At 42.7% G+C, this 13,001-nt stretch overlaps 1 protein-coding gene across 3 annotated transcripts in view; it reads right to left on the bottom strand.

Moving 5' to 3' along the window:
* Nucleotides 1–13,001, bottom strand: part of EPB41L4B (erythrocyte membrane protein band 4.1 like 4B) — a 144,198-nt gene that overhangs the window by 26,907 nt on the left and 104,290 nt on the right. For all 3 annotated transcript variants that reach the window (XM_067743708.1, XM_067743710.1, XM_067743709.1), the window contains exons 18-20: nucleotides 7,651–7,776; nucleotides 6,759–6,826; nucleotides 4,166–4,264 (exon numbers count right to left, since the gene is read on the bottom strand). In XM_067743708.1, the coding sequence (XP_067599809.1) occupies nucleotides 4,166–4,264; nucleotides 6,759–6,826; nucleotides 7,651–7,776 (293 nt within the window). The remainder of the gene's footprint in view (nucleotides 1–4,165; nucleotides 4,265–6,758; nucleotides 6,827–7,650; nucleotides 7,777–13,001) is intronic.

Below are 13,001 nucleotides of genomic sequence, written 5' to 3'. Positions count from 1 at the left end.
AGATAGAAGGACCCCTTTATCATCAGAGTCGGGGATTTGGGCCTAGAGGCCTGTATAAACAAACCCTGTTACTTCTTTAAGTTACTACCCCAAGCCCAAACTCTGTCTAGATTCTTCACTAAATGAGCACCCAAAAACTAAGTTTCTTTGTCCTGTCAAATCCTCACAACTTTATTGTTTCTTTGTCTAAAAAGTAGAAAAGCTGCCTGCTTTGGGCACTTCTTAGGTTCCATTTCTATGAGACCTCCATGTGCATGAATTAAAATTTCTTTCTTTTTAACCTTTTCAGTTTATTATTAGTCCAGCCACAAGAACTCAAAAAGGGTAAAGGGGAAATTCCACACCCCTCCCCTACGATGCTTTCTGTCCGGATGAATTTGACTACTCTAGGTACCTCGTATAAGTGGAATCATACAGCAAATGTTCTTCTGTATCAGGCTTGTTTGAACATAATGTTTTCAAGGTCCATCCATGTCATCACATAAGTCAAAATGTCATTCCTTTTTATGGCTGAGTAACATTCCATTGTATGGACAGACTGTATTTTGTTTATCCCTTCATCTGTTGATGGACAATTGGGTTGTTTCCACCTTTTAGCTATTGTGAATAGTGCCGTTATGAACACTGGTGTTCAAACATTTGTTTGAGTCTCTGCTTTCAACTCTTTTGAACTGAAATTCCACATAGGAGTGGAATTGCTGAGTTGTATGGTAGTTCTATGTTTAATGTTTTGAGGAACCACCAAACCAAGGGATGTTATTCTGAGGAGCCTCCCTTAGGAGGGTAAGCATAAGACTTGTAGGAACCTCCTGTTCTGAGCGAAGGGTGTAATGACTCCTTTCGTGGCCTAACAGCAACTGTCTCTTCGGTGTGATAAACTGATTATAGAGAAGGAGTTGCACACAATTGTTCTGGGGCCAAGCAGCTCTGGTCTTCGACCCTCTCTGATCGAGTGGGATGAGCCAGGATGGAAAGGACACTAGACAGGAAGTCACCATGTGGGAGAAGTCTCCCTCACGGCAGCTGGGGCTTATCTCCAGGACTTGGCTTTGTTGGGAAGGCCTGACTTCCCACAAGGTACGTCAAGGCTGGAAGCTCTTCTGATCTGATCATCCCAGCACAGAGCAGCACCATCAATCCCCCACCCTTAGCATGGACAGTATTTTCTCAAATTTATAGAAATAGACAAGTTCCCTCTCCCCTGCTGCCAGCCAGATTGCTGCCTGCACAGGAAAGGGCTAACTCAGCAGGCCCCAGATGCTCAAACCCTGTACATTCCAAAGGAACCATTGGCCACTGACAAGCTCCTGAGAGAACCTCTGGACCCTTGGAATATCCTGCTGGATAAGTGTGTCTTTGCACACCTAAGACCTTGAGCTGTGCCAGATAGCTTATGCTATCAATGTGATTTATGATGAACACCTGGTGTCTAAGGTAGATTCATGAAACATTTTAATAAGTAAAATTTTATGTAGTAGTATGAGTCTTTTCTTTGAAATGATTTCTATTTTAACAATATATGCATAGAAAAATGTCTAGAGTAATAGTCATAAATGTGAACATTGGTTATTTTTGACGGTGTGATTCTAGGGAATTAGTTACTTTTCTCTTTGGACTTTTCTGTCTTGCCTGAATACCTTTAGATTTTTACACTATGTTTAAATACATAGTTAAGTTATATATCTGGGTAAAAATTAAGCAGCTCATCATTTTCTAAACATACCAGCTGACATCAATATAAAGATGATGCTTTGACCTGCCTTCAACTGTTTGCAGAGTTTGCTTCTCCTTTCACTCTGCACACAGCAGCCACACCTTTCCCCCCTATGCCGTATTTCAAGAAAAGAACACAGCTGAGATTTTTGTTTATATCCTAAAAAGCAGCAGTTTGAAAACTTTTTCAGAGCACGTGAATATCATGATGCTTTGATGGAGTACCCTAAAACCCAAACAAGCACACATAATTCTGGCCTAGGAACTAGGAATACTGTAACAGCTAAAAAGGGCACACACATCCCTGCATCTCAAAACTAATGATGCAGAATTATTTTTTAGGAAATGGGACATCTGAGGTTTTCCAATCTGTATCCCCAACCAAGTGTTTATTAACTTTATCAATCTCTGTGAGTGGAAGAGATGAGTAAAGAAGTGGTAACGAGTGTCAACAGTACCATTACTATTTATGGGATGAAAACTTAAAACTGGGAAAATCTTATCCATCGATTTTGCTATTTACTACTAATGGGAAAAATGCTGCCATTCTTTGATTTTCAAAGCAGAATACTTTGGGGTATCTTAAGAAATACACATGAAGTTAGAGGTTTGACAATGGCTTCCTTAAAAGAGGCAATTTGGTGAGTTAGCTAAATTTTCTTTCCTTCCAGGTCATGTGTTAGTCATTGCTTCCAAAGTGATTACATATCCCGAATGGGTGATAATAACATTTTGAGTTCTGAAATGTGAAAGGTTAATCCTGCCAGCTTTATCCTCAGGGGAGCAGATTTTTCATGGTTTAATTTGTCCCCCAGAGATCATTAGGACTGCTAATTATTTGAATCTTACTCGTTTTGGCTTCCCTAGGAAATACAGCTGCTATACTGTCAAGAAACTTCTATTAACGCTAATGAGGTGGGATGTGTCTGCCCTGAAACTGCACTCCCCTTTCTTCTCCTTTTCACAAGGTGCAAGTGGCAGGCCTGAGCTGGCTGTTTGAGAACTGCATCTGGAGTTACACTCCTTGTCCTATACTCTGTACTCTCAGTACCTCCTAAACTTGACCTCTTCAGAGGCTTCAGGTCCATAAGAAAAAGGAAGGGGAACTAACTCATCTTTCAGCCAGGGCTAGGCTGAAAGCTAGGGCTTTACCCACACTATCTCATGTTTACCCTCACAAAATCCTTACCCATTTTACAGACGAAGGAGACGTTCAAAGAGTAATTTTCCCAAGAGCTTGTAACAGTAAACTAGAAGCCTTTCTAACTCCAGAGCCCCACGCTTTCCACTGCACCCAAAGATCCCCCTGCAGCTCTCTGACCAATTATACATCCAGGCACGATACCTGGGCCACAGCCAAGGTCAAGAAATTCTAACTACCATTGTGATTATGCTAATATACCACCACCCTTACTGTAGCATTTGCCTGTCTTCTTTGGATTATAATTAAAATTTATTAGAGGGAAATCTGTCTCTCCCTCTAATAAATTATGAGTCCTTGCATGGGAATTGTCAAAGTCACTTTGTTCTTCCCCCACAGTGCCTAGAATATCCCTGTGCACATGGTAGCCAAAACAACTTTTGTTAAGCTGCACAGAACTGGGCAGGTCCTGGCGGTTCTGGGACACTTTGGACTATGGCTCTTCCTACAGGACTATGGCTCTTCCTTCCTATAGCTCAGGGATCAGCTTTGGCTCTGTGGACAGAAAATGCTACTGTTCCACTACAGCACCATGGAGGCAGTATCCGATATGGCTCCCCCGATCCCCTTCTGCTACTTGTGCCCCTGAAGAAGCCTGTCTCCTTGAGTGTGGGCTGGATCTAGGGACTTGCTTCAAATGAACAGAATAGGGCAAAAGTGATGGGATGTCATTTCCGAGATGAGGTTATAGAAGACTGTGATGGCACCTTCTTAGCGCTCTCTCTGGCTCTTCTTGTGTGTTTTCTCCTATGGAGAAAGCGGCAGAGGTCCACATGACTAGGAACTAAGGGCAACCTCCAGCCAACAGTCAGCAACGAATGATGTCCTCAGTCCAGCAGCCCTCAAGGAACTGAATCCTGTCCCACACGGCATGAATGAGACTTCAGATGAGACTGCAGCCCTTGCCAACACCTTGAAGGCAGCCTTAAGAGACACTCTAACCCAGAAGAGCCAGCTAAGCCATGCCTGGATTCCCAACCCACAGAAACTGTGAGGTAATAAATGTGGATTGTTTTAAGCCACTAAATCTTGGAGTAATTTGTTACACAGCAATCAATGATGAATACATATGCCAATCATGTCATGTTTTCGGGGAGAAAGATCCAGTCCCACTATGACTTAAATTGGAAACAGACTCTATTTTTGGGATAGCTCTTTGGGAATGGTGTGAAGGGTTAAGAAGCATTTACAACTGGACATTTAGCATCACCTTTGTTGTTATAATTGAAAAACCTGCAGCACAGAACTCACAAGCTGTATTGTCTCGTTAACTTCCGCACTCGGGGAGGCTTGATTTCCGGCTTTTCCGCAGCTGGTTGGGTAGTTTCCACACGTATAGGAATAGGACTTCTAGAGACACACCAGAAAAGCAGAACACCACCAATAAAAAGGTTTATGGTCTGATTTTGGCTATAGGGACTGCTTTCTCAGTTAATTTATACCTTAATAACATTGACAGTCAAGATATCCTTTTTTTTTCCTCCTCTTTACTTATTACATAAAATTATTTTAAAATACCACAGAAAAGCCAAAACCAAAAAAATCATAGGGAAGAAAATACAGCAAGCAGGAACTGAACATAATTGGGGTACCACATAAAATTTCCCTGCCAAAAACACCCACTCCTAATTTTAGGTTTTGGTTCATAACCAGGTTTTGCCAGTAAAATGAGTAAAGAGAAACCTGTGGATAACCCGTTTTTACTCCAAGTAATCTGGTAGCTATGTTATTTTAAACGTAGCACAGAATATATTTTTTAAAAAGAGAGATAAATAACGATTAGAGTGTTTCATGTGAAAATGCATAATCAGAAGACCTTTAAGACTTACTCTGAAACATTTTAATTCTATGTCTAGGTGAAAATGTTAAAAATTAAGTTTCATTTTTATATTTCCTCAAGAAAATATGCCAGATAACCAATGGGCTTACTCAAAACCAGTGATTTTAAGGTAAAGCTTTTACACATTTTTGTACGTGACTGATTTCACTTAAAACACCAGAAATTACTTTCAGGGACCAACAGGCATCAAAACAAATTGAGGTTCTCAGCAAGGGACCTCTAGCAAGTCAGTTAACACTTCTGGACCTCCATCTTCCCTTCTATTCAATGCCTAATATGGCGATAGGTAGGTGGCCAGTGCCCAGGAAATGTTTGTTAAAGAAACATGTGAATGAGCAAATACGAAATTGGAGTCAACATACTTTAGGTTCATGATTTCCTCAAGTTGGGACCCCAGAGTCAACGGAACGTGGTCCCCGGAAGAACACATAGGGGAGCACATAACTTTGCTTGGGTGAAATGGTTGGTGTACGGAAAGCTTCAAGGAGGGATTTACGCTCAACCAGATGGAGGTAAGACTTCCAAGGTGGGAGACAGAGTGGAGACCCGGAACTGCTGATGGGTAAGGTCCCATTGGAAGAGCAGGGGATTGTGACTAGAGTGGAAAGCAGGGGCCAGGGCCTGAGGCACCTCAGGATGAGCTGTTTACGCCGAAGGCAAAGGCAGTCACTGAAGGTTTTAGGCAAGGGAGTGGCAAGGTCAGACTTGCATTTTAGAAAGGCCCTTAGAGCATCAAAGGATGCTGGTGAGAGCAGGCCAGTCGGGAGCATCTTAGAAGACTGCAGTAGTGGTTATCCAGGATGAGAAATGGTGAGGCCCGGGGGTAGGCCGGGAAGAGGGTCCTGAAGAGGAGAGGATGGATGTGGGTGATAATATGAAAGTCAAATTGGCAGGACTTGGGGACTAATTAGATGAGGGCATGAGGTAGGTAACGGTCAAGGACTCCCCGGCCTCAGGTCTGGATCACAGGTAGGTAACGATGCTACTGACCAAGATAGGAAAACTGGTGAAGGGACAGTAGGGTAGGGTGGGAAGAGATGAATTAAGGTTTTGAAAAGTCCAAGAGGCAGCTGGGTATGGGTCTCTGGAGGAAGACAAATTTATACCAAGAACATGGGCCAGGCATCATGAGATGACATAGAGAAATATTAGTCTTTATTTTTAGCATCAAGTATTCCCCAGGGTAGTGGTTCCTATGTCACCTTGGGTGTTTTTGAAATTCTTATTCCTGGCCTCCCCTACCACAACCACGCTCCCCTCCCCCCCCCTCCCCCCCCCCAACAACACCCACCCCGTCTTCCACCAAAGGATCTGAAGGGTCTGGAGTAGGACCTGAGTCTTTGGTTTTAACAAAATATGGTTGCAGTGCTCCTTGGACCCATTTTAGGAAACTCTATCCTAGGGAGACCCCCACCAATGTTAGCAGGCTGCCAAGGTGTCAGTGGGGCTGCCATGATCTACAGGTTGTTACTCACTTGGGCTGGGAGGGGAAGAGTGTCTGCTTTCTATGAGATCAGGAAAGGGAGGTTTTCCTCTGGGTTTGGGTTGGTGGTAGCCTGGAGGCTTTAAAGAACATTTGTGGTTCTAGTACTTCAAGGAGCTCAGATAAGGAGCGTGTGAATGGACCTCGGGAAGAGGGATGAACTGAGCTGGGACAGGGAGCAGAAGCCAGGTCATAAAGGTCACCCGATGCTCTGTTAAGGAGTCCGGACTCCACCGTGACTTTAAGCAGGGGAATGACAAGGTCAGATCTACATGCCTGAGAAGCATCTCAAAAGTGATTTCTTTTTTGGTACATCAGGTAGAAATATTAAAACAGAATAAGTGGCATTTCTGAGGCATAAAGGAAGTTGTTTATGACAGTCCTCTTCTCTTGCTTCAGGCTCACATTCTCTCTGTTTTCTTTTTCCTCTTTATTTTATTAGCAAATGCCCTCATGAGTAATGTTTTGAGGATAATGCTGAAGGTACTATTGTTTCCCCATTCAAACAAGAAGCAACAGACCTTACGTTAGCGTCCTGAAGACTGGATTTCTTATTGATATTTACAAACGTTGATTCCTCTTTTCCAACCTGCTAAAGAAAACAGGAAGGTTTGTCAAAACTGGACATCTTGGCATGCAAAAATGTTTCCAAGTCTCCTACATTCAAAGGATTACAGAGATGTGAAGGTGTATCAAAGAGGTAGATCATCAAGTACTCAGTCAATAACAAAATTTTCCGGTGTTTATTTAACAAAAAATGTTTTCTTGAGTCATTCCCCATCGCAGGGATTAACACGTAATCATTCAAATAAAATCAATGCTTGCATTCACACTCATATTGAGCACCTGCTACGTGCCAGCTCCTGATGGAATGAGAAGAGGATGGTGTGAGAAAAGCCAAACCCACAGTTTAATCCCCCACTTCACATTTTAGATCAGGAATAATAAGCAGCTCTATGCTCACACAGCACTTACAGCTGACAAAAGAGTTTAGAAGCTGTCCTTTCACATCAGTGTACCGAGCCTGGGAGGAATTATGTCATAGGATTTTGATAGAAGCCTTGTCCTCTTCCCTCTGGCGAGTCCCATAAAGAATGGTGGGGAAGAAAAGGACACCCACTCAGCCAGCCAGGCCAGCTGAACACACACTGGAGGTCAACAGGAGATGCAGCAGCCTGTGGTCCTCAGACCCACCACAGCGTACAGAGCTGGCCCTTTCACTTACCCAGTTATAGCTATACCAGTTAATAACTCTTTATATTAAAAACTCTGTGCACATAACAGGTGTGGTTCCTATCTCCTGGCTGCACCCTGACTGACACAGCGTCTCAGTCCTAGAATGCCTCTTTCTTCTACGTGGCACAGAGGAAATCCCGCAACGTGAAATCAAAGGCTTGCATGCATGGTACGCACCTGGGCGCTCGCTCGGGAAGCATTCTCCAGCTGGGCTTTTAAAATGTTACACTTAACGTGATCAGCCACGGGGGAAGGCAAAAGTGGGGTCTGAAGAGTCTTCTCAGAAACCTTTTTTTCTTCAGCCTGAGATGAACCAAAATACACGCAACAGACTGTAAACAAAGAACTAAGAAAACACATACATTAATCTTTCCCATCAATCATCACTGCAAATAACCCAAAGACATAAACATACAGAAAAGTGTGTCACTAACTCCTTATGTTTGTACCAGTGCTTTTACTATTTGCAAAGGATTCACAAGCACATCCTCTCAATCCTCTCATTCTCACGTGAAGCAGGGAGAGGTTGTATTAGGAAGCCCATGAGTCAGAAGATGGGGAAGGTCCAAAGAGAAGAGACTCTTCCAGTATTCATGCAGGTAAAGCCAGGACTCAAGCTCCGAGTTTCCTACACCCAGCTGCAGTGCTATTTCCCCCATAACTGCTACTTCTTACATATAAATACCCAATTCTGTGACTTGCTGGGTTAAGGGAAAGAGTACAAAATACTAATTGGTATTTTTACAATAATCTTGCTGAAAATTGTGATTCTCAATGAGAAATTTGTATCTATGTTGCCTCATTTTAGAGTGTCTCAGACTTCAATAATCTGGTACCACCTTTGCTATTTTTGCCATTTCTCATGTATTAACTAAACATGTACCTATAATTCGTACAATCCGGTTAAGGTGGATTACGCTGGGACCACCAATTTTAAGTGTGTCCTAAGCAATAGTATCTTTGACATCATAGACTTGGTGGTTATTATATTTATTATGACATAAATTATGATAATTATGTAACTATTAAAAAATACTCATCCATGTATAGAACCTGAAATCGTCTCTGAGGGTACACACATCATACTCTGGGAAATAATGTCATATTGTTAAGCATGCCTATTGTGGCCATTGTATATCCCAGCGCTAATATGGTGCTCGGCACACAGCACGTGCTTAATACATGTCTACTGAAGACGATTATAATAATATATGGTTATTATTGGAAGATATGTGTTTAATAAGAAAGATACAAGACCATATGATTTCTAAAAGTCAATTTAGTGACTTAATACGGCACATTAGCCACAATGTACCAGGGCAAGAACAAAATGTTCTAAAGGCCTCCAATTCTGCCATTTCCAAAATTAATCTAATTCACTAATTCAAAAGTCCTATTGAGCACCTGGATACACATAGTAGGGGTTTTATGAAAGCTCCAGAGGAAGCATAGGGCAACTGGCTGGTTGACATCATTGAATAAAGAAAAGAGGGCCGAGAATGCAGTTTCCCAGCAGGACCTCCAAACATATGGAGGGAATGTGGTAGAACAAGCTGAACCCAGCAATTTCACAAAACAGTAAGATAAGCAGAGACAGAAGACCTGGATTTGAATCTCCGCTCTTTCCCTTACTAGCACCATAAACAAGATGATGATGATGGTGGTGGTGATGGAGATGAAGGACAAGGAGGGTAAGGGGCGGGCAGGGGGCGGATTTCATATGCACATCTCATTGAATCCTCTCATTTAACCATCCCATTTGAAGGTAGATACTATCACCATCCCCATTTTATAGATGAGAAAAACAAAGCAGAGAGATGGCAAGTCACTTGCCCAAGGTCACACAGGAAGTACACAGAAGAGCCAAGATTCACACCCAGACTGGGTGACTCCGAAGCTAGAGCCCCTGACCACCAGCCACACTGGCACCCCTTAACCTCTCTGAGGCTGTTTCTTTCTTCATAAGATTATCATGACAATCACATGGGAAAAAGGATATGAATGGCACTCTCACATTAGAATCTTTGGTTAGAAAACAATACATAACTACAAAGAGAGCATCGGATATGAGGACACTAATGGTCCTAAGATCAAGCTGAGTATAAAGACAATAGACTGTTTTGAATGGAGTCAGGATCCTAAGAGACGTAGCGTTCTCTGAAACAAAACAGTAACTTGTTTATTAGTTACAGTATAGTTTTAGTAGAATTTATCTTGTACATGTAAATCCTGTTACATTAAGATAATTGTTGAAAAGATATGTAAAAGATAATACTAGCATGGGTGTTTTCACTGGTGTATGATGAGTTAATTTTTTAATTAGATCTAATTTTTTGGAATGATATGCCGGAATACAAGAATTGAACTGGTCCTAAAGCCCATTTGAGATTTTTGACAATTGCTTCAGGGGATATGGTTATACTGACAGTAATGACCGAAGACCTACTTTAAAAAAAAAAAATTGAATGCTGCTAAAATAAGAGTGAGAATTTAGCATTGATTTTCCCCTTGAATTTATTAATTCTAAACTGCTTTTTGGATATAAATTCAAGCTGGCTTGTTCTGAAAAGAAGGAGCTACCTTTCAGCTCTATAACTTGACTCAGGTGAAGACCAATATAAATTTTGGAAAATCTGAGTGTTATTACATGAATATGTTTGCAACAAAGGCATCTCTATGAGGGATAAACATGTGGATTACAACAAGACCATAATTACAGCCTGGAGGACGGCACCCAGAATGCTGTGCTTTCTCTCTTTTGCATGGCCATATTTTGTATTTTACATTCAATTTGAATTGAGAAAAGAGGCTTTATCGTTCAATATGGAAAAACAGATTTCAAAACATACAAATGAATGATAATTGGGCTTTGATACTATTATAATTGGAAATGGTCTTCTGTTTGAGGATGTCATTTGGGGATAAAGAAATGATCAGATGCAGTTTTCACTTGTTGATACAAACTGTTTACACATTTGAAATCTGATGAGATTTAAATTCCTGTGATAATTTTGGGTATGCTTTTGGAATTGGGCAACCAAACGTCTTCTCACCATTAACATATCCAAACCTTAGACAAATCAGAGGATTCTTCAGACCGCAAAAAACCTTAAAAGCCATCAAAACCATTGGTTCCCAATTGTGGTATCATGATGAGTTGTGAGGATTGTTTTATTAATGATAAAGAATCATAGTATGGGGCTTCCCTGGTGGCGCAGTGGTTGAGAGTCCGCCTGCTGATGCAGGGGACACGGGTTCGTGCCCCGGTCCGGGAGGATCCCACATGCTGCGAAGCGGCTGGGCCCGTGAGCCATGGCCACTGAGCCTGCGCGTCGGAGCCTGTGCTCCGCAATGGGAGAGGCCACACAGTGAGAGGCCCGCACACCACAAAAAAAAAAAAAAAAAAAAAGAATCATAGTATGAAGTAATATACTTTGCTTATGCATTAGGACAAAGTCAAGGTTATCTGACATCACTCTAGCCTACTTGCTCACTGATGCATTTCTTCAAGTGGAGGAGAAAAGAGGGGTATTGTTGCTTGAGCGCCAGGGAAATGCTCAGTAACTCACAGCTGTCTCAGCTACATCTTAACCCAGAGCAAGCCATTATTGGTGATGTCCCACCAATATTCGTGCAACTACTAATTACCTGGAGCTTGTGAGTTCTCTGCTACTGTATGCTATACTTCCCTGCAAAATATTTTTGGATTTTGCCAAACTCCAGGTAAGTTCTTGTTAAAACAATTTATTGTGTGGGCTGCAGAAGAAAAGTTGACAGTCAGGATACTAAGAGAGAGAAGACAAATCCAGGGGCACACAATCCATCAGGCTGACTCCCAACACCTGGCAGAGGCCTGCTCAATAAAGATTTATTGACTGAAAGAATATAAGTGCCATCCTGCAGGAGGAATTTTTTTCCAGCTGGCTATCAGGGAGGGTAGTATCAAAGAAAAAGTGGGTGAACAGGGTGTCCTGAAGTTGGGGCCCTTTAGTGATCAGAGGGACTTTAGGCTGCCCCGCTGGGGTGTGGGATTGCAAGGGAGTGGAGGGTCTTCTGAGAAATGCTGGAAGTGTAGTGCAGGCTAGAGGGATGTCTGGGGTGGAGGAACAGTCCTGATAGGAGGTATAACCTTCCCACGTTCACCAGCGCAGGTAAGGAGGGGGAGCTTTCCAGGCCAGATCTCCCAAATTCCTCCTATTCCCTCTTATAAAGGGGCAAAGCTAAGCATTAGGGTGGAAAAAAATGACCCATGAGTAAAGAATACTATTCCTATAGGGATTTTAAAAATTAAAATATGTGTGCAACAGTGGATCTCGACCAGGGGCAATCCTGCCCTTCAGGGGCCATTTGGCAATGTCTGGAGACAATTTTAGTTGTCACACCTGGATGGGGGTTCTACTAGCATCGAGTGGAGAGGCCAGGGGTGCTGTAAAACATCCTACAACGCACAGGTGAGCCCCCCACACAACATTATCAGGCCAATATGCCACTAGGGCCTATGCTGAGAAATCCTGGTGTAGAAAATGAAGAAGCATGTTGGAGTGCAAAGGGCACTGGACCAGGAGTCGGGAGCCCAAGGCTTCACCACTGCTCTGTGACCTTGGGAAAGCCATTACCTTTCCTCTGGTCTCAGACGTTGAAAAGGCTGAACTAAATGACAGATTGAATTCAGCACCAGCTTTCTACAGTTCTAAGATAAAACTTGGCTTTTATAAGGCTACCCATTTGGATATAAGAACAGGTCTAGCCAAAAGAGAGCTTGGTTTCTGCCCTGTCCCTTCCTCCGCCTGCCCTCCCTACTTTCATCCCTCCCTTCCTTCCATTAGCAAACAGTTACTGAACATCTACGATGTGCCAGGTACTGTCTGAGTGAGATAGAGGGTGCTATGGACTGAACTGTGTTCTCTCCAAATTTATATGTCGAAACCCGAACCACCATTGTGATGGTATTTGGCACGGGGCCTTTGAGAAGTAATTAGATTTAGATGAAGTCATGAGGGTGGGGCCCTCATGATGGGATTAGTGGCTTTCTACGAAGAGGAAGAAAGAAAGATCCCTCTCTTCTGGCAAGTGAAAACACAGTGAGAAGGGGACCAGCTCCAAGACAGGAGGAGAGCTCTCACCAGGGAACCAAGTCATCTGGCACCTTGATCTTAGACTTCCCAGCCTCCAGATCAGTGAGAAATAAATACCTGTTGTTTCAGCCACCGGGTCTATGGTAATTTGTTATAGTAGCCAATGCAGACTAATACAGGGGGGTAAAAAACGGAAAGAGGTAAATGTGGATGCTTCTCTCATGGAACTTTCAGTTAGAAGGATGGAGAGACCACTAACAGATCCAGCCTGTTGGGCCTCAGCACTGGGGGCAGCCCCTAGTGCTGTAATCCACCCCAAAAGAATGTAAGTGAATTTCTGCTCCTAAGAGACATGCTGAGCAGAAAAAGATTGAGTAGAAATCCCTCCAAGACAAAGGCACATAGTTTAGGAGGCAGGCAGGGTAATAATGAGAGGTATGAGTGAACCCCAGG

Source organism: Pseudorca crassidens, chromosome 7 (assembly GCF_039906515.1).
Source record: "Pseudorca crassidens isolate mPseCra1 chromosome 7, mPseCra1.hap1, whole genome shotgun sequence".
In the NCBI taxonomy this organism is placed as follows: Eukaryota; Metazoa; Chordata; class Mammalia; order Artiodactyla; family Delphinidae; genus Pseudorca; species Pseudorca crassidens.
This window is presented reverse-complemented; position numbering and strand designations above follow the sequence as displayed.